The 18929-nt window shown below is 39.9% G+C and overlaps 1 protein-coding gene across 2 annotated transcripts; it reads left to right on the top strand.

Moving 5' to 3' along the window:
• Positions 1 to 886: 886 nt before the first annotated feature.
• On the top strand, positions 887 to 18866 carry mmp25b (matrix metallopeptidase 25b). 2 transcript variants are annotated; one of them, XM_034214509.1, is made up of 11 exons: positions 887 to 1017; positions 1151 to 1239; positions 4530 to 4662; positions 4797 to 4935; positions 6600 to 6913; positions 7550 to 7729; positions 8762 to 8846; positions 12005 to 12087; positions 12283 to 12435; positions 16547 to 16840; positions 17150 to 18866. In XM_034214509.1, exons 1-11 carry the CDS (start codon positions 927 to 929, stop codon positions 17395 to 17397), a joined length of 1809 nt encoding a protein of 602 aa, XP_034070400.1. In that variant the 5' UTR covers positions 887 to 926; the 3' UTR covers positions 17398 to 18866. The 2 variants fall into 2 exon arrangements, with proteins under 2 accessions (XP_034070400.1, XP_034070401.1); XM_034214510.1 differs by lacking the exon at positions 887 to 1017 and adding an exon at positions 1028 to 1076.
• Positions 18867 to 18929: the final 63 nt, after the last annotated feature.

Raw genomic sequence — 18929 nt, forward strand, 5'->3', positions numbered from 1 at the left:
CTGTGGTATAACACAGGAAACATAGTTGAAAATGAAAACGACATTAATGTCTTGCATGCTTCATACCAAACCAATTGTTTTCATAAGAGGAGTGATATTGTTGTACACACATTATTCATACATCGAAAATAAAAATATTTATGCAATTAAATATACATTTTGCAACGATGACTATTTCAAAAAATATTTCAAAACATGATTTTATTTATTCATTTATTATTTATTTAAAGTTAGTTATACATGGAATTCAAACACCAACGTTTGGTACAAGCTAATTTGGGCCTATTATTTTTCCTCACATCTTCAAAATATACATTTAATATGATTTCATTTTAATATTGTCTGACCTAAGCTTCTTCATGCACAATTATATCTAGTATTTTGAAAAATCCTCAAATCCTCTTTTGTTAAAATGATTCTGCATTTATCCCATTGACATACATTTGTTTGCCATATCTTAACAGATATTATTGGTATATGAATCATGTCATGTTCTGTACCTCACCTTGCTTTCTTTGTCGGTCCTTTGGTATTTTTCAGGGTTCCAACATTGTGTTTCCTATAGTCTCAACACGGTTCTGTCGTGTTGGACCAAAACTAAAAAGAACAATTAAAAAGGGCTAGTAATTAAATCCAAGGTCTAAAAAGATCAGACAGATGTTCAAAACAGGGAAGTCAGTAACACATTTCAGATTCAAGTTTTCATAACAGAAGCTTAAAAACGCATGATGATCTGACATGAGTGGAACTGGGCTTGTTACACAATGCAGTGTTCAAGTGGAATCAGGCCAAATTCTGTCAAAATGTATTTTTATTTGGACATTGAAAAGTATTACAGATGGAGAAGTACATGATGATCGCATCTTTTCACCTGTACCTGAGGCAACACGCGCCAAACATCTGTATGATGCGCGTGGTGGGCGGATATGAGAGCCTCGGATAACGTCTCGCGGCTGAGAGAGTTTCTAATCGATGCGCCCTGCCTAGTCCCCGGAGAGACTGAGGAGAAGAAACACGGTGAGTGTTGCTTCAGTGCCCACACGCTTTTGTTATGGTTTGGATTTGGATGAAACTGGGTCAGTTATAGAGAAGAAATGTGTCCTCTGTTTACACCAACTTGTTTTGATAATAATGGAGCGTGTTTTCGCAGTGACCGGAATGGAGTTGGGTCTTCTGCTGTGGATGATGTCGACCCTAACGGGAATCACATCAGCTGTCCTGGAGCAGTACAGAGCAGTGGTGAGTGAATTACACACATTAAACTGTTTTAAAACTTTGTATTTTGAGCGAGGATGATCATTATTGTTTTGGGATTGGAGGTTATATTTACTATCACTATTAGAGGAACGTATATATTTCTGGCTTGTTTTTTCTCAGGGTAATTATTATGTGTGATTGGTCATTGTTTCACTTTGCAGATTATATTATTTGTGTGCCAAAAAAGCATTATTATTTTTTTAAATCATGTAATTTTAACTAAACTATTATTTACATACCAATTGTGGATTTTTTACACCATTTGGCAGCTTTCATGTCAGGCATATCTTTCTATCATACACATATTCATCTCTATATGAGAAGCAGGAAGTCATAAATAGAAAATGACTTAATGCAAAGAGGCTAGTGGCTGGTGAACATAAGGCAAAATCCATATGACTCCTCAGAGGTTAATAAAACACATAAAGGAAAAGCATCAGATTAGTATTTTGTTGTGCATTTATTCCATTTTCTTTGATAAGAAAAAATGTAGGTCTGGAAGAAATATCTTAACCTTAAGCTTAAGTGATCATTATTTCACAATTTTACGAGTATAATAATAATAATAATAACTTTATTTGTATAGCACCTTTCATCCAGGGGATTGCAGTTCAAAGTGCTTTACATCAGTAAGAAATAAGACATAAAATCAGTGTAAAACAAGCAGCAAGAGCAAAGCATAACGTGGGATAAAATAATTAAACATAAAAACATGGGGAATAAAACATAGAGAAATAGTGCAATGTCAATCACAGAGAAATAGTGTATAATAGTGTAAAGTCAGTAAAATGCTTTGGTAAAGAGCCTTTTAAAAATGTCTAACGTATTGGCTTCCCTAATATTGTTGGGTAACGTGTTCCACAGTTTTGGGGCGTAGTTTACAAAGGCTGCATCACCAATCTTCTTATGACTCTTTCTGGTGACCTCTAATAGACCTGCATCTGATGATCGCAGTGTTCTGGCGGGTTTATTAGAGAGTCAGCAATGTAGCTGGGTCCTTGTCCGTTTAGAGCTTTGTATGTGAGGAGAAGCACCTTAAAATCAATTCTAAAAGTTACAGGAAACCAGAGTAGCTCAGACAGGACAAATGTGTTCCCTCCTTTTGGTATTAGTTAGTAGTCTAGCTGCAGAGTTTTGAATGAGCTGGAGTCTTTCAATAGTTTTCTTGGGGAGACCAGTGAATAGTGCATTGCAGTAGTCTAGTCGGCTAGATATAAAAGCATGAATTAGCTTCTCTGCATCATTTTGATTTATGAATGGTCGTACCTTTGCTATGTTTCTGAGATGAAAGAAAGCTATTTTGGTCACTTTGTTTAAATGGGCGTTGAAGTTCAAATCTGAGTCCAGGATGACACCGAGACTTGTCACCTCCGGTTTAATCCAAGTGGTTAAACTTCCTAGATTATTTGTTAGCATCTCTCTTTTTGATTTGGGGCCAACAAGTAGGACTTCAGTTTTGTCCTCATTCAATTTAAGAAAGTTATCGTTCATCCATTTGTTTATTGCTGTCAGGCAGTTGGTATTAGGGTTTATGGCTGTCACATCATTTGGTTCAGCGGATATGTACAATTGTGTATCATCCGCATAGCTGTGGAAATCTATACCATACTCTCTGATGATGTCGCCGAGCGGTAACATATAGAGAGAAAAGAGTAATGGACCTAAACAGCTCCCTTGTGCAACCCCGTAGCGGCTTTCATGTTTCTCTGATGTATGAACATTTTAATGTAAGAAAATACAGTTGCACAATATTTCAAAGAATAAAGGTCAACTAATAAAAAAAAAAAGAGGTCTTCCTATGTCCAGCTCTGTGGAAACTTCCTCAAAAACAACATGAATTATGTTTATTTGGCCGACTACAAAAATAAACGTCAGTGTGTGCATGGTGTGAACAAAGTTTAACTTCTGTGACTTAAACATATTTCCAGGTTGCATCCTGTATGATACTGCTGTTTTTAAGGGTTGCAGAGGCATGAGCATCGAATGCAGGGCAAAAGTCGTACTAGTGAAATCATATAGCTTGTTAAAATGACCTAACCACCTAAACACGGTTTTAATTGAATAACCTGACCCCCGGCTCGATGAGCGAACTATGGATAAATCAAAGAAAATAAAAGTATCGGAGGAACACAGAGGGTTTAATTCTGCGTGGTTAGAGTTATATGCTTTCACAGCAAACGATGCTGGCTTACCGGTATGTTTGATATGTGGAGAGAAGTTGCCAAAGGTGCTGCAACCTTTACGTATTGGAGGAAAAACATGGAAGAGCTGACGATCTTCAGTCATAATTCAATCAGTTAAATATTTTTAGGGTGCAGCTATATGTTTTATTTATTTCAAAGTGGGCCCATTTTAATTATATTAATTTTCTTAAAATGTGCAGAGGACTCCCCAAGTGCTGTGTTGATTTATTTTTAAGTAGGCCTGTGTATTTTTTAAAATTCTCCTTATAAGAGGTCTTTGTTTATTATTAGAAGTACACAGTTTTCTATCATGTAATAAATAATAAATGCAAAAAAACTGTAGTTTTTGTCTACGATGTAACAATATATACAACTTTATAAGCTATCAAGCTATCAAATATGTTTTTCGGCTCCAGACAAAAAACATTGGTGGAAAAGGGGACAAAATGGCTCTTTTGGTCCAAAAGGATGCAGACCCCTGATCTAGTAGAACATGGTACTTGAGGAGGACATTTTTTGCAAAACCCACTGAAAACAACTGTTGATGAATTGGCCAACACCTTTTCCTTTCAACTGCAACAACGCTAAAAGGGTGGAGGCAAGGCAGGAAGAAGGGCAGGTTTCAAAATCACTTTCACAAGACAGATTAAGCTTCCTCTGATAGAGATACATGCTTACAATAAAAAAAAGATCACACCAGATTCATCATTTTATTTCACCTGCAGACTGTTCTCATACAACTTGCCTTGTGAAAATTATAGGCTTCCTTTATGCATTCAAGCAACTCACTCAACAGACAGGGCTATATCATATTAATGAGTAAAAAAAGGCTGGCACACTGCTTTGTGCTGGGTCTGATGTATAGGAACAAATACCCTCCATGACATCAGCTTTTGCCAGTTATCTTGAAGTCATGTAGGAAACTAAACTGAGCGATATTGTTGCTATACTTAGGTGTGGGGTGCAATAACTAAGAAATAATTCACCGCAAACATAAATAACCGTGTTGTTTTCATACTACATCATCCTGTGCTTCATGAGAAAACACAGATTGCTACATTTCCTCATGGTTTCTTGTTTTCTGTGCAGGATTGGTTGAGCAGGTATGGCTACCTTCCTCCTCCGGACCCTCGCACAAGTAGAATGCAGACCAAAGAGGGGCTGGAGAAAGCCATTCGTGTCATGCAGAGATTCGGCGGGGTCCAGGAAACTGGGGTGCTCGGTAACAACGCCTCACCATAAATCTATAAACACAACATATCATGCATATGAGATTTCACAGATATGATGTCACATGAGGTCTCAAACTTCCTGTAATCTTGAGTTTCAGCAATATGTGATCGACTTCTCTTCCAGACAATGAAACACTTAAACTCATGTCCATGCCTCGATGCTCTCTTCCTGATATCATTGGTAATGAGGACAGGCTGAGGAGGAGGAAGAAAAGATACGCGCTGTCAGGCCTTAAGTGGCACAAGACAGACCTCACATGGAGGTGTGTTTCCTGTCATGTTGTTATGGTGGCTTTACACCATCCCTGTATGAGTCACAGAGCTATGTGTCACACTCACACACACAATTGCATCAGTTATTTTCATATTTCTAAAAAAAGGTTACAGCCGTCATTATGGATGCCAAACCAAATTTAAATCATACCAAAAGTTGTTTGGTTTTAAAGCCCACTATGTTAGGATTTAAGTTATGTCCGTAGAGGAAGGAAGGCTTTTGGGAAAGTGTATACTACTGTTTACTGTCTCACAACCTTATTGATTGGTTTTTAATAAAAGGCAAAGATAAATAAAAACGTAAAGAAACACAATGTGATACAAAAGGTCCATACAAAGGATTTATATGCAAGGCTGGGGTTATTCTCTAGTTTACTGTGGTGTTTAAAAAGTGCCATTATAGTCCATCCCTAAATGCTCTCAGACTTTCCTTCTTCAAGTCAATTGGTTTCTACTAAAGATGTAAACATTTTAGTTTGGTAATTTCCTAAAACAGCTGGGCCCTTTAATTCAGTCTAAAGTGGAGACTTATTTCAGTTGAGTAAAAAGTTTACAGCAACAGGACATTCTTTTTAAGGGAGGATTAGAAATGAACTAGTGTTCACGTTAATGAAAACAAAAGTAACATACCACCAGGCTCAAGAGTTCCGTTGACTGATGTGCTGGTAGCTGTTTTAGGGTTATGGCTACAAAGACAGTAGTTTGTTTGTTTTGGTGTTTATATTGGATATGTTTACAGAAAGAGTCATCCAGGCTACCAGCAGTGTACATACATGACTGGTTAAACAGCTCAGCAAATACATCTCTGAGTTAAGGCCAAAAACGTGTTTTGTAAAGTCACAGTGACCTTGACTTTTGACATTCTTATGAGTTCATCCTCTTGTGTCAAATTTGAAGAAATCCCCTAGGCCTAAGGTGTTGTTGAGATATCGTGTTCAAAAGAATGGGACGGATGTACAGATGGACAACCCGATCAAATAAGATACACCTTTATTGATCCCATAGGGAAATTCAGGCACAAAAGCAGCAAAAGAAATACAAAGACAAAGAGCTAACAAGAATTAACTAAATAAAGAATTTTATATAATAAAACATCCACAATTTAATCATGGAAACTGTTAACATATATACAGACATCAATAACTATGAAAATTGCCAGAACATTTTATTTTTTTACTTTTTGTGAAGCAGTAAAATAATTAAATTGTAACTCTGAAAAACTCACCTACAATAAACTTTGAAAACAAATTAAAAGGGAAAAACAAAAGTATCACAAACCATACATATCCATGGATATTTTGATGTCCATTTAAGTGTAAAAGCATCAAAAATAAATAAGATTAAAAACACAAAGACAAAGAGCTAACACAATAATTAACTAAATAAGGAATCAAAGTAACATTATATAATAAAACAACCACAATATAATCATGGAAACCGTTAACATATATAGGCCTACAGACATCAATAATTATGAAAATTGTATTTCTTTACTTTTTGCGAAGCAGTAAAATAATGAAATTGTAACAGCTACAATAAACTTTGAACACAAATTAAAGGGGTAAAACTAAAATCTCACAATCTATAGTAAGTTAAAGTAAAAAAATAACACACTCCATATTTGCTCCAATACAAAATGTCCTCTGGCCTGCAGTGTCCACAGCTACCCGTCGCCCTCCCGCTCACCCGGCCTGTCGGGTGACTCGGGACGTCTGGTCGACAGCCTCCTGACTCGAGCCTTCAAAGCCTGGAGCGACGCGGCCCCCCTGAACTTCCGTCAGCTGCAGAGTGACAGCGAGGGGGTGGCGACTGAAGGGGACATCAGAGTGACTTTTGCCCGCATGCTCCACGACGACGGGTACCCTTTTGACGGGCAAGGTGGCACCCTGGCCCACGCCTTCTTCCCCGGCAGGGATGTAGTGGCGGGTGACACACACTTTGATGATGATGAGATCTGGAGCTATCGAGGTATTTACTGACTGAAATCATGAATGGGTTTATGGCTATAGAAGAGCTTTTAGATGTCAGTCTGTACACTGTAATCTATTGGTTTACATCAGGGGTGACCAAACTACGGCCCGGGGGCCATTTTGAATCGGCCCTCAGCTAATTCAAAAAAGTATAATGTCATACAGCCCACAAATGGAACTTGTGCTGGTCTTATATTGTACTTATTCATGTGTTAATAAGCCCACTTTTCAAACAAATTCAGTCAATTCAAGTTGGGAACATCTTTTAACAAATCTTAGTTGATAAGAAAAAAGCCCAATAACACATAACAAGCTTGAAATATACCCTTCATATGTCCCCTTATTATAAGCAATCTCAGGCTTCTGTTTTAAGGAATGAGCTGCTAACAAAATAATTGAAACCCTCTGGAGAGCTGTGATGGAGGCTGTTTTTTTCTTACCTCATTTTCAAGTATCAAGAATAATTTATTGGATTGATTTTCCCAACTTATAACTGAACTTATGAGGAAATATACCTCCCCTCTAGGTAGTGGTCCAGCCCTTCGTATATTTTTCTGTATGTGGCCCTCGTGAAAAAAGTTTGGAAACCCCTGGTTTACATGAAGGTAGTGATGGTTTCTTCACACTTCCTCAGGTGACAGCGGCAGCACAGACTTGTTCACGGTCGCAGTGCACGAGTTCGGCCATGCGCTGGGCCTGTCCCACTCGTCCTCTGACCCGTCCATCATGAGGCCGTACTACCAGGGCGCTGTGGGAGACGTTGCCAACTTCCAGCTGACTATAGACGACAAGTTGGCCATCCAGCAGATCTATGGTCAGTGACCAGTTTGACTCACTACAACGTGTGTCTGTAATATTTGTTGAATCCTGCCTACAGTGTGGCTGATGGTGGTTTCATGTCTGTTTGTATGGGACAATATAAGTGCCAATAGGACAATAAATTACATTTGCATTTTTATTTTTCATTATGAAAAAAGTTGAAATTTCGGATTGTGTGCTGACACTAGTCGTTAGATTTTTTTCTCAAAGGTTTGACTTTGATCATTGAATGTTGTTTTAGCTTCATTCTTGACATTTCATCTGTCGTCTCCTGACATTTTTTATTATCCATCTTTGGTTTCATTTTCCCTATGACACTAATACATAAAGTTTGACTTTGAGTTTTGACTTCCCTTTCAAAACTTCCCTTATTCCTTGCTCTAATACCGGTTTGTTTTCTGTGAAACATTTGCCTGCACACAAAACAAAGAAAAGCTGAAGCTGATTGTTATTAGTTTTGCAGGTAGTCAGGGGATCTCTAAAGTCAGTATAGGCTTCTAATCTTCTGGCATCATTATATCAAACACATTTAATTGCAACCCTTACTGAGTTCCCTTTGGGGGTTTCATCCGGGAACCAGAATGTTCACTTGATTCAGTGTAGTATGAAATGCTTCCTTTCCATGTAAAAAAGAACATTAATGGTTTGTGGTAATTTCTTCCGAGAATGTGGAAGTGGCCCTGAACGACTTTTTTCTTTATGTGATGAATGCTTGTATTATAATTTCAAATTTAAGAAAGATCACAAATGTTGATTTTGTAATGTAGCTTGAAAAGACAGCCCACAAAGGATAGAGAAGTCTATTAAAACCTCTATCAAGAGGACATAAACTGCCATCTGACCGTTTATCAGTGTGGTTATGTGTGCAAAGGTGTACTCACAAAAAGCAGATTTCAACAGTTTCCTTCTGTGCCTAAAAACAAAAGCATTCTGTGTGTGTTTCTTCCCTGGTTTGCTTTACAATTTTTGTGGTGCTGTCATCAGTCCTTCAGCGCCTCTTCAATGTTGTCTTCTGTCACTGTTGTAGGTGTGAGTGATGGCGGACCACCAGGAGGTGTTGATCCTGACCTCCCACGCCTGCCCAGTCCATCTCCTCCAAGACCAACACGGCCGTGAGTAAAATCACAGGAAACAATGAAAATGAATGTACAATCATCAAAACAATAAGCACTTAGGCTTTGAATATCCCATCAGTTTACTCGTGGATGATTCCTTAAAAACCAGGGGATGCAGATAAAAGCCTTCTGATCAATCCTCACTGTGTTTGGTCCTGTTGCACCCTCTAGTGCAGTGGTTCTCAAACTTTTTTCAATAATGTACCCCCTTTGATAAAAAAATGCAGCCAAGTACCCCCTGATCAGCGCAACAACTATTTGTTAGGGACAAAAAGCCTATATAAAGAGGGAGAGTACATGTGTCTGATTTATTAAAACACAACATTGTAACTGAGAAACACTTAAATGCTACATTTCAAATGTTTACAATCCATCACTAAATTCAGGGCAAACCATTTTTAACATCAAGCAATAACACTAAGACGACATTAATTGCATTGAACTGATCTTTTTAATAAGTTGTACTTACATAGTGAGAAACATGTGGTTGTGCTTCACTGAGGATCTTTGTCATTCTGACAGGGAGGCAAACTGCAGTTATTACACTTTGCATTTTGAAATATGTGTAACTCTGTTAATATAAAACCCACTCTGCTCAAACTTCCTTACTTTTCCTAAAATTGGTATATTTATTTATTTTGGGGCGTGGGGAATGAAGAGAAAAAAAGATATGAGCATTTTATGAGCATGGGATTTTGACCCCTCATATAAACATATGCATAATGCTGCGCTATACTTTGCGGCCACACGCCGTTGCCAAGCAACGCTTATTGTTTAGGTCCTTTGATAAGCAGGCAGTCATATCTTTAACTAGAACTAGCTAGATCTGATAGATTTGGACATAAACGAGTGAAGTCTAACCGGAAGCGAGAGAGAGATCAGAGATCAGATCAGCTGCTGCTGACGGAGAACACGCAGCTCTGCATGATCACAGCTCCGCCGCTGTGACGGACCGTTGAGTGGAGCAAAATACACTAAGAGTTATACACACATGCATTTCCAAACATTTGGACTACCTATGTTGCAAATGTATTATCTTTTCAATTTACACACGGCATCTATTGCACGTCTGTCCGTCCTGGGAGAGGGATCCCTCCTCTGTTGCTCTCCCTGAGGTTTCTCCCATTTTTCCCTTTAAACTGTGGGTTTTCTTCGGAAGTTTTTCCTTGTACGATGTGAGGGTCTAAGGACAGAGGGTGTCGTATTGTCATACTGATATTTTGTACAAACTGTAAAGTCCACTGAGACAAATGTAACATTTGTGATATTGGGCTATATAAATAAACATTGATTGATTGATTGAGTTAGACCTAACACACTTAGCTGTTTTATCTACTCTGGAACTAGCTAAACTAGTTATACATAGGCCTATATGTATTCTTTACTGTCGGGTCACTTATTACAGGTTCAGCGAGCTGCACGAGACTGACGGGCTGTCAGGAGAGGGAGAGGAAAAGAGAGCACCCCGTTTATTTTTCCCATTTTATTATCCAGAATTACTGTAAACCTTTGAATAAAGTAGTTAATCTACTATTAGTAGTTTGTTTAAATGCATTAATTATGTTTTTTTTCTTACATTAACCCTCTATGGTACGCACTATGATGCCATTTGGGAAAAAAATGTTTGGAGTGTTTTTTTGTTTCAAATTTGAACAAAATGTATTTAAAAACACATGGAAAATACTAAATAGCCTCAACAGGTTCAATTGCATGCCAATTCAAATGTGAAAATCTTTATTTTTGATATTTTAACAAGATTACATGTCTGAATGTTGCCTGCAGGCAACATTGTACCATTGTGAAACAACCTTTAGGAATAAATACGCAAAGAGCCTAGGCATCTTTCATCACACTTTATTGAGCCATTTGACAAAATAGACTCATTATTGTGGAAGTTCATGAAGCAGTTATTGTCAGCAGTGAAGCACAGGTACGTACGTGACACACTTTGATCACTGCACTTTCACCCTTACAGCCAGGGTATTTGCACCGGCCCTTTTTCTCCACCCACACAGGCCAATGGTCAGTGTGGTCTTGATGCACAGGTGTTGATGGCACTGATGAGGAAGAAACTCTGTGCTTCTTCTCAGCCAGGTCTCTGTCAACATTATGAGATGGTCTCCCCCTCTTTTTCAAGACTTTCCTCTCGTTGCAAAGACAACTTGCAACTTCAGCTTTGAATTTAAGCAGGCTGTACACTTCTTTCTTGGGGATGCCGCAGTCCTTGCAGTCCTTGCAGTCCCTGCGGTACAAGAGCCACACATTCACTAGAGTGAAATCCATCATGTGCAACACGATCTTGTGATGCCACTTCCTTGACCTGATCTTTGTTCTGTAGAGAGCAATCAGCGAGTCTAGAAGATCCACTCCTCCCATACTCTTATTGTATGCATGCACGACACTTGGGCAGGTAACCTGCAATGTTTCTTTCTTTTTCTTATCCCATCTTTGCACAGATCGTTGGGTTGGCTTTAACATCAAATGTATCTTGGTTAAATTGTAGAGATCTATGATGAATGGTATGCTTTTGAACAGTTTATACCTAAACACACAATACCACAATATCATGGTGAATCCATAATGGTACGGTGTTGCCTCAAGGCAACATTTACAATTGACCATAATGGTACGATGTTGCCTCCAGGCAACATTTGCATTTGAACAAGTTTCCATTACCTAATTAGCAAATTAAACTATTAGAAAAGAAGGTTTACTCACCTATTATTGTGAATACATTTTTTTCCAGACAAGAAATGCGCAGGAAATTACGTTTTTAGACACATTTCTTGGAGAGAAATGGCTGAGCTGATCCTTGTGGGAAAGGCGGCAAACAGGGTCTTCAAATTGGCCACCAGAGAGTCATGGGACAAAGTCAAACACTACTATTGGTTCCTTATGGTCCTGCCTCTTTTTTAAAGTATTGCATCATAATTTGAGATGTATTGTGTGAATGTAAAAGGCAAAAAATGGGTATGTTGCCTGGAGGCAACATCATACCATAATAAATCTCACGTACCCCCTGCAGTACTCCAACGTACCCCTAGGGGTCCGCGTACCCCCATTTGAGAACCACTGCTCTAGTGTATTTTGTTTTAAATCAAATTACATCCTGTGAAATATATTTTGATTGGAGTTTTTGACTTTTTCTGTCCCAGTTCTGACCCCTTATTCAAAGAGCGCTGTGAGGGAGGCTTTGACGCAGTCGCAAATATCAGGGGAGAGGTCTTCTTTTTTAAAGGTAAGAAGAAACAATCACAAATGAACAAAATAGAAATTTCCCAACATAGAAATGTACTTAAAAATCTCCCAAATCATGTCTACATTGATGATTCAAGAAACACTTACTCACGGTAGAGAGGTGTTTTAGTTTTGTACATTTAGTGTGTTTGAATATACAGTTACATGTGTCGTGTTTACTCTCTTTCCTGGAAAGGTAACCGCTTCTGGAGGACTAAGCGAGACGGGTCTTTGGTGTCCCTCAATCCGGCTCTGATCGGAAACTTCTGGATTGGCCTCCCGCCGGGAACAAACAAGGTGGACGCCGTGTACGAGAGGAAGAGCGACAGCAGCATCATCTTCTTCATTGGTGAGAAACTACATCTTGTGGTTACATTTGGCTTTAGTGATTCTAATTTTGGCAATGGTGTTATTGAGTCAGACGTGTGAACACGGTTGATTATTCCCACGGCCAGTGGCGTTTCTAGGTGTACAAAACTGGGGGGGCAGAAAGAGGTCGGGGGAGAGAGAGAGAGAGAGGGGGGGGGACATAGAGAGGGAGGAGAGAGAGAGGGGGGACAGAGAGAGAGGGGGAGGAGAGAGAGAGGGGGAGTGTCAAATTACATACTGAAGACCACAGGAGCAACACTGTGAGCGCATACATTTACGTACACAGCGTGGGGATGTCATAGTAATGCACCTTCATACATGGAGTAAAGGTCACCATCACAAAGTAATTCTTAACAATAACAACAACCGTAATGCTTTAGCATTAAAACACCATAGACTGTAAATATAAGGAAAACACAGACACTCATCATCGAGGTCACAATATCAATCGATCTAGCAGAGGCAAAACACAGAAGATCAACAAAATATATGACATAAATGAACTTACCAAAGCTGAAGGCTCACTTGAAAAGAAAAGCGGCACGGCGGTCCTTCCTCTGACAGAATGTGTCTATCACTTTGGGGATGAAGTCCTGTAGTTGCTGGATCAACTGGCTTTCAATTGAAAGCATGGCCAATGCGTTAAGTCGCGGCTGTCCCATGGTGTTGCGAGTGAAAGTCTTTATCCTTTTGAGGGTGGAAAAGTTCCTCTCTGACTCGGATGTCGTCATCGGAGTTGTCACTATTATTTTGACCAAAATAACAGTCTCAGCAAACGTTTCCTCCAAGTTGTTCTCGTGAATGGATTTCAACAGAGACAGGGCAGTGTTTCCAGTGTGAAGCTCACTGTGGCGGTAGAGCGTGGTCAGCTCAGACTTCAACTTCTCCTTGTTTCCCAACGCAGGCCACAGTTTCACGGCGCAGTCAAGCTCAGGTGTAGGAAATGACAGGACATGCTGTGGGAAGAATGAGCTGTCAACAAGCTTTGCAGCGATCAAATGGTCACTCTGTGAGAACCTCTGTTCCACCTGTGAGATGACTGTGTCACAAGCCTCCTTCATCACCGGCGCTGTGCTGCTGACTCGTCGGCCTGGCTCATCTGTTCCATCATGAGCAGTGGCGGCCAATGCATCAGTTTTCTGCCTCATTTTCTGAACATTTTCCTTGAAACGGCAGAGCGCGCTGTTGATCCCAGGTGCATCGATGCTTCGTTTTTGCATAGTGTTGTATAGAACATCCACTTCTGGCATAAGCAACGAAAAAAACTCCAGGAGCTGCATAAATGCTCGGTCCCGCAGTTTCTTTGACAGGCCGTATGCCTCACTTATGGTGACCGCATCCCATCCTGGTTGTGCGCGTATATGCTTCATACACTGAAGTAGTGCATCTCGGGTCTCCCAAACCGCGTTCACAGTTCTGCTTTTAAAGTTCCATCTCACAGCCGGTGGCCGTGGGATGCGTCTCTGTGTTGCCTCTGCAAGAGCTGCAACACGTTTTGGAGCACCGGAGAAAAAAGTGGAAAAAGCAGTTAGATCTGCAAAAAACATCTTCAGGATGCTCATCCTTGCTGAACACAGTTGCTGCAGGGTCAGGTTCAGTTGGTGGGCGTAGCAGTGAACAAACTGAGCGTTTGGGTACGTCTCCTTCATCACCGTCTGTACCCCGCGCACGTTACCGCTCATGACGGCCGCCCCGTCATAGGTCTGAGCGATTAGCTTTTCTTTCAGCTTCAGGGGTTCCAGAACAGCCTTGATGCTGTTAGAGAGACCTACACCAGTTTTGTCCTTTACTTCCACAAACTCCAAAAAACGCTCTGTAACTGTGAGGTCAGGCATAATGTATCGCAGCACAATCACCATTTGCGATTTACAGGAGACATCGGTTGTCTCGTCGGCCTGAACGGCAACAAATGATGTGTTGTCCACTTGCTTGGCTATTTCCTCCCTGTACACATCATACATGCAGTCCAAGAGTTCATTCTGTATGGTGCTTGATGTCCCTTTGAAAACAAGCTGAGCTTCATAGTGCCGTTGAAGCCTGGAATCGCCCTCACACATTGTCTCGAAAATTGACCTGAATATCCCTGGATTCAGAGAGTCCGCCGACTCGTTGTGGCCCCGCAGTGCTGTCTCACATTTCCCACACAGTTTAATACAGGTGATGATCCGACCAAGCACGTACCTGTTTTCTTCCACCTTCCTATTATGAGAATCAATGTCTGTAGGCGCTGTCAATCTGAGCTGCAACATTCACCCTTCCAAGTAATCCCAATTTTACGGCATTTTCCAAATGACTGTTGCTGCTCTCATGCTTCATTGTCCTCTCCGAAAGATGCTTTAAGTCCTTGTAACCTGTCCTCGACCAAGTACCTTGATCTTCACCAAAAAGCAGGCAGGGAAAGCAAAAGAGGGAATTCTTCTGGATGCTCGCCGTTAGCCATTTCTTTTTAGCAAACCACTCGGCGTTAAACCCACGTTTAACTTTGCCCGCAGTCTGGACCATTTGGAAATCCGGTGGATGGTGGGCACCGAGGCGCTTTACCTCCAGTTTCTCTCCGAGACTAAGTGTCTCAAATGTGTGCTCCAGTAAATGGTCAACTTCATTCATTTTCTTTCAGTTTTTTACTTCTTTTAATCGCTGGTGATGTTAGCTATATGCTGCTCTCTCGTCTCCTCTTCAAACTACATGTGACGTTTCGCAGCACTGCACACGTGAGTACTTACAGCCAATCAATTCTGAATTATGTGAGATGACGTATGGTGGGGATGGGAGCACTATGCCCCTACGGTCATTATTTTTTTGCCACACACATTAAATAGAAAAATACTCTGAGCATGCGCAGTGTAGTTTTTACAATCACCGTTCACTTAGACTGTGAGAGGGAGGGGCAGGATCGGGTTTTGTCCCACATGGCTCTAAACAGCTCAAAACGGCACTCTAGACACTAATTAGAAGAACACAGACTAAAACAGAAATGTACAGACGAATCAGATTATTAAACATGACCTTAAAATATATTTTATATGTTTTTTTATTTATTTTTTAGTATTTTTTTGTAATCATTATTTGTAATACTTTCTTCTGACACTAGGTGGGGCTGTGCCCCACCTGCCCCTAATGACCCGCCGCCACTGCCCACGGCTATATTTGCTCTTACGTTGAAGGAAGTAGTTTTAAGCGAGGGAAAAATGTTGGCATGATTTCTGCAGTACAAACAGGAACTTGGCAAATGGTGTGTGAAGGTGTATGAATGTTAGCTTCCCTAGAGAAATTGGCAATTCTCTGCATAATTGGAGTGTGAATGGTAGCGTTGCACTTCAGCCTCTTGTGGCCTGAATCTGAATTACAACAAAGACTGTTTAATTTTTTGTTTCAAAGATATGAAAAAAGTAATTTAAAATAATAATCCAAAAACAAACTATGTCTGACCTAGAAAATAGAACACCAGATTGTTTTTCTTTCTTGCACCTCGGGACTTCAGATCTTTAATAAACCAATTATATTAAAGGTCACCTATGATGCAAAATCCACTTGTTCACGTCTTTTATATCTGTGTAAAGAGATTCTGAAAGTTTCAGGAAAAAAGATTGTCCTGATCCATTCATTTAAAAACCTGTCTGAAAATGAGCTGATCAGATTTTGTCCACTTTATGATGTCATAAAGTTGTTTTGTTTTGTGTAACCATTAGCCAATAACTAACCAAGGTAACACCCCCCCCCCCACCTTATCACCTGAATCTCCTCCTAGAGCACCATTGTGTTATTTTAATATTAATTGTGTGTCTCTCAGAGGGGCGTGGGGAGTGGCTCCTTATTTTCATCTAAAGTAACAGACAGAGAATCAGCACTTTTGAAACAGGGCTGAAACAGAGGGGATTATGGGTAATGCTGCAATGCATGATCTGTTTGGTATTTCAACACTTCAGAGACATGTTTTGTATTTATCTGAGACCTATAATATATTGATAAAAAACAGTATAATTGGGGACCTTTAAAACCAAGACTTTTAAACACATACCAACCATCTTTTAAAAAAAAAGAAGAAGACTTTTAAGACTTTTAACTTCTCACACTTTCCTCCTTCTATCCAGGACCTCAGTACTGGGTCTTCAGGGACACTCTGGCCCAGAGCGGCTACCCGAGGCCCCTCTCCGATTGGGGCATGAAGACTAAGAGCGGGGGGGCGGTGGAGCGGGTGGACGCAGCCTTCGTCTGGGCCCACAACGGCAAGACCTACCTGTTCAGCGACGGGGAGTTTTGGAGGTTTGACGAGAGTCCCAAGGACCAAAAGGGGACCATGCAGCCGGAGCAGGGCTACCCCCGGAACAACAGCCTCTGGGGGGGAGTGCCGCCTCACATGGATGACATCATCAGCTGGGGAAAAGGTAACACAGTTCAGAAACATAAATATGTGATGAGTTTCTGGCACCAGTGATACATAAATAAACAAAGGCACAGAGGACTTTTATTAAGGTGCTGGTATGGAAGTTATGAAGTGATAAAACATTAGAAAAGTATCGATCAAAGCGAAAATGAGAAAAGGCTATTAGTTTAATTACAATTAGGCTGAAGATTTTGTTTCTTTTAAGCAGCCTTGCAGTGTTTTTGACCACTATAAAGCTGATTTAGATGCAGGCTGATGCTGTATTTTAATGTCTGATAGAAGAAAGAGATTCACACATACTGCTCTTTAGGAGATGCCTACTTCTTCAAGGACAACCTCTACTGGGTGCTGAAGAAAGGAGGACTGAACCAAGAAGTCGTCATGTCTAAATCCATCGCTGTGGACTGGCTCAGATGTCCAGCTCCGCCTGTAACCTCCACTCCTCGCATCCCAAAGGAGTGCAGCTGCGACTTAAAGGGATCCTCATCATTTCTCAGAAGCAGCTGGCTCCTCCTGATCTCTGCTGTATTGATAATTCATGAATTTGTTAGAAAATAGATAGCTGAGCTGTCATTTTTTGCAAGTGGCTGCAGGCTGTTTTTGTCCTGCTTCCCTTGTTCCATTAAAGGGAACATAAAGGCGCTTTACACTCACAGTACATTAAAACCCACAAGCTGGTTTCAGATTACATAAATACCCGCCCTATGTTGAATAACTTATTCCATAGAGCCCTGTGAATTCTTTTTTACATCAATAAATAAAAATGTTTTTGGGGTACATAAAGCCAATCAATGACATTGGTGATTGATATTTGATATGAATTTGCTGCTTGTGGAACCACGATTTATCCTAAAGGAGTTATATTAGGGTTGGTTTGCATTTCTAAGGCCTAATAAAGAAGGCTTCTAGCTTTTTATAGTGAATTTTGAGGTGTCTATGTATACAATAATTTGAAGGAAACAGCAAGTCTACCCTCACAATCTACATTTATTGATTGTAAATATATCTAGTTTGCATAAGAAACACTTAAGTGTTATTTTGTAAATGACAGCTTATAACCAAAATCTATTTAAACAGTGGTGCAGTTAATCCAGTAAACAGAAAAATACTGTTACATTATTTATAATTTTTTTAGCAGGAACAATTAAAGAATGTTGGCTTTAAAACATTGACCACAGTAATCTTGAAAGACCTAATAATGCGGTTTCAGCACATTCCCATCGTCCGGTAGATCAAATGTTTTGTTTTCTTTTGAGTCCTTCTCTGTCTTCTCTTCTACTATAGCATGACCTGAGTTATTGTAAATACTCGACCTCTTAGGAACATAAAGCTGACCCATGACAATACATTTAGCCTCCTCCCTCCATCCTGCTATAGAACTTCACCCCCTCCTTTTCGATGAGAAAGTATTCAATTACATGGAGCCTGTAGGACAAAGCATAGAAATTCCACACAGAAACTCCCTTAAGCTTTACTCATCCACCCCGTGTTTGGGCAGTAAAACAGGCCACACAAAAAGACTGAGACATTTGAGCTGATAGTAGGCTTGGCTATGTTATTGCAACAGTTCTGCAAACAGATATGTGGACTCATAAAAGCACTAACGCAATCATATTTTATAGTGACTGTTCAAAGCAGAGTGAACATTAATCAGTCAGTGGGGGAATTAAGGTTCCTGAAATGACATGTCATTAAAAAAAGAAACTACAAAATGACTGCAAGGAAGTCGCTTTTAAACAATCATACATCAAAAGGTTTTTTGTCAAACTTTAGTTATTTTTGCACTGATTTAATTACTATAATGTAAAAAAATAAATGCTGTTTAATCTTGTAAATGTTTATAAACATCTGCAGACATGTGCCATTCATTTGAGAGAAGTTGTGCAGTAAATTCATTTAATCTTCAGGTTTCTGTTGTGAGTATTGGCATTTAAATTGAAGGTGGCCAGATGTAGTTGCTGTAATGGCATGTACTGTATCTGCAGGTGTGTGTAATAATAAAAAAAAGAGGATTTCTTATTAGTTTACGTCTTTGTAAATGATTTAGCTACGTCTGTTAGGTATGTGACATTCCTGACTCATGGTAACTG

Source organism: Gymnodraco acuticeps, unplaced genomic scaffold, assembly GCF_902827175.1.
Source record: "Gymnodraco acuticeps unplaced genomic scaffold, fGymAcu1.1, whole genome shotgun sequence".
NCBI lineage: Eukaryota > Metazoa > Chordata > Actinopteri > Perciformes > Bathydraconidae > Gymnodraco > Gymnodraco acuticeps.

Bases quoted from the DNA above. Each gene is read 5' to 3' on its own strand.
- mmp25b (XM_034214509.1), top strand. From the start codon at position 927: ATGAGAGCCTCGGATAACGTCTCGCGGCTGAGAGAGTTTCTAATCGAT. The intron at 1,240-4,529 runs GTGAGTGAATTA...TTTTCTGTGCAG, and splicing joins TGGAGCAGTACAGAGCAGTG to GATTGGTTGAGCAGGTATGG. The intron at 4,936-6,599 runs GTGTGTTTCCTG...TCTGGCCTGCAG, and splicing joins AAGACAGACCTCACATGGAG to TGTCCACAGCTACCCGTCGC.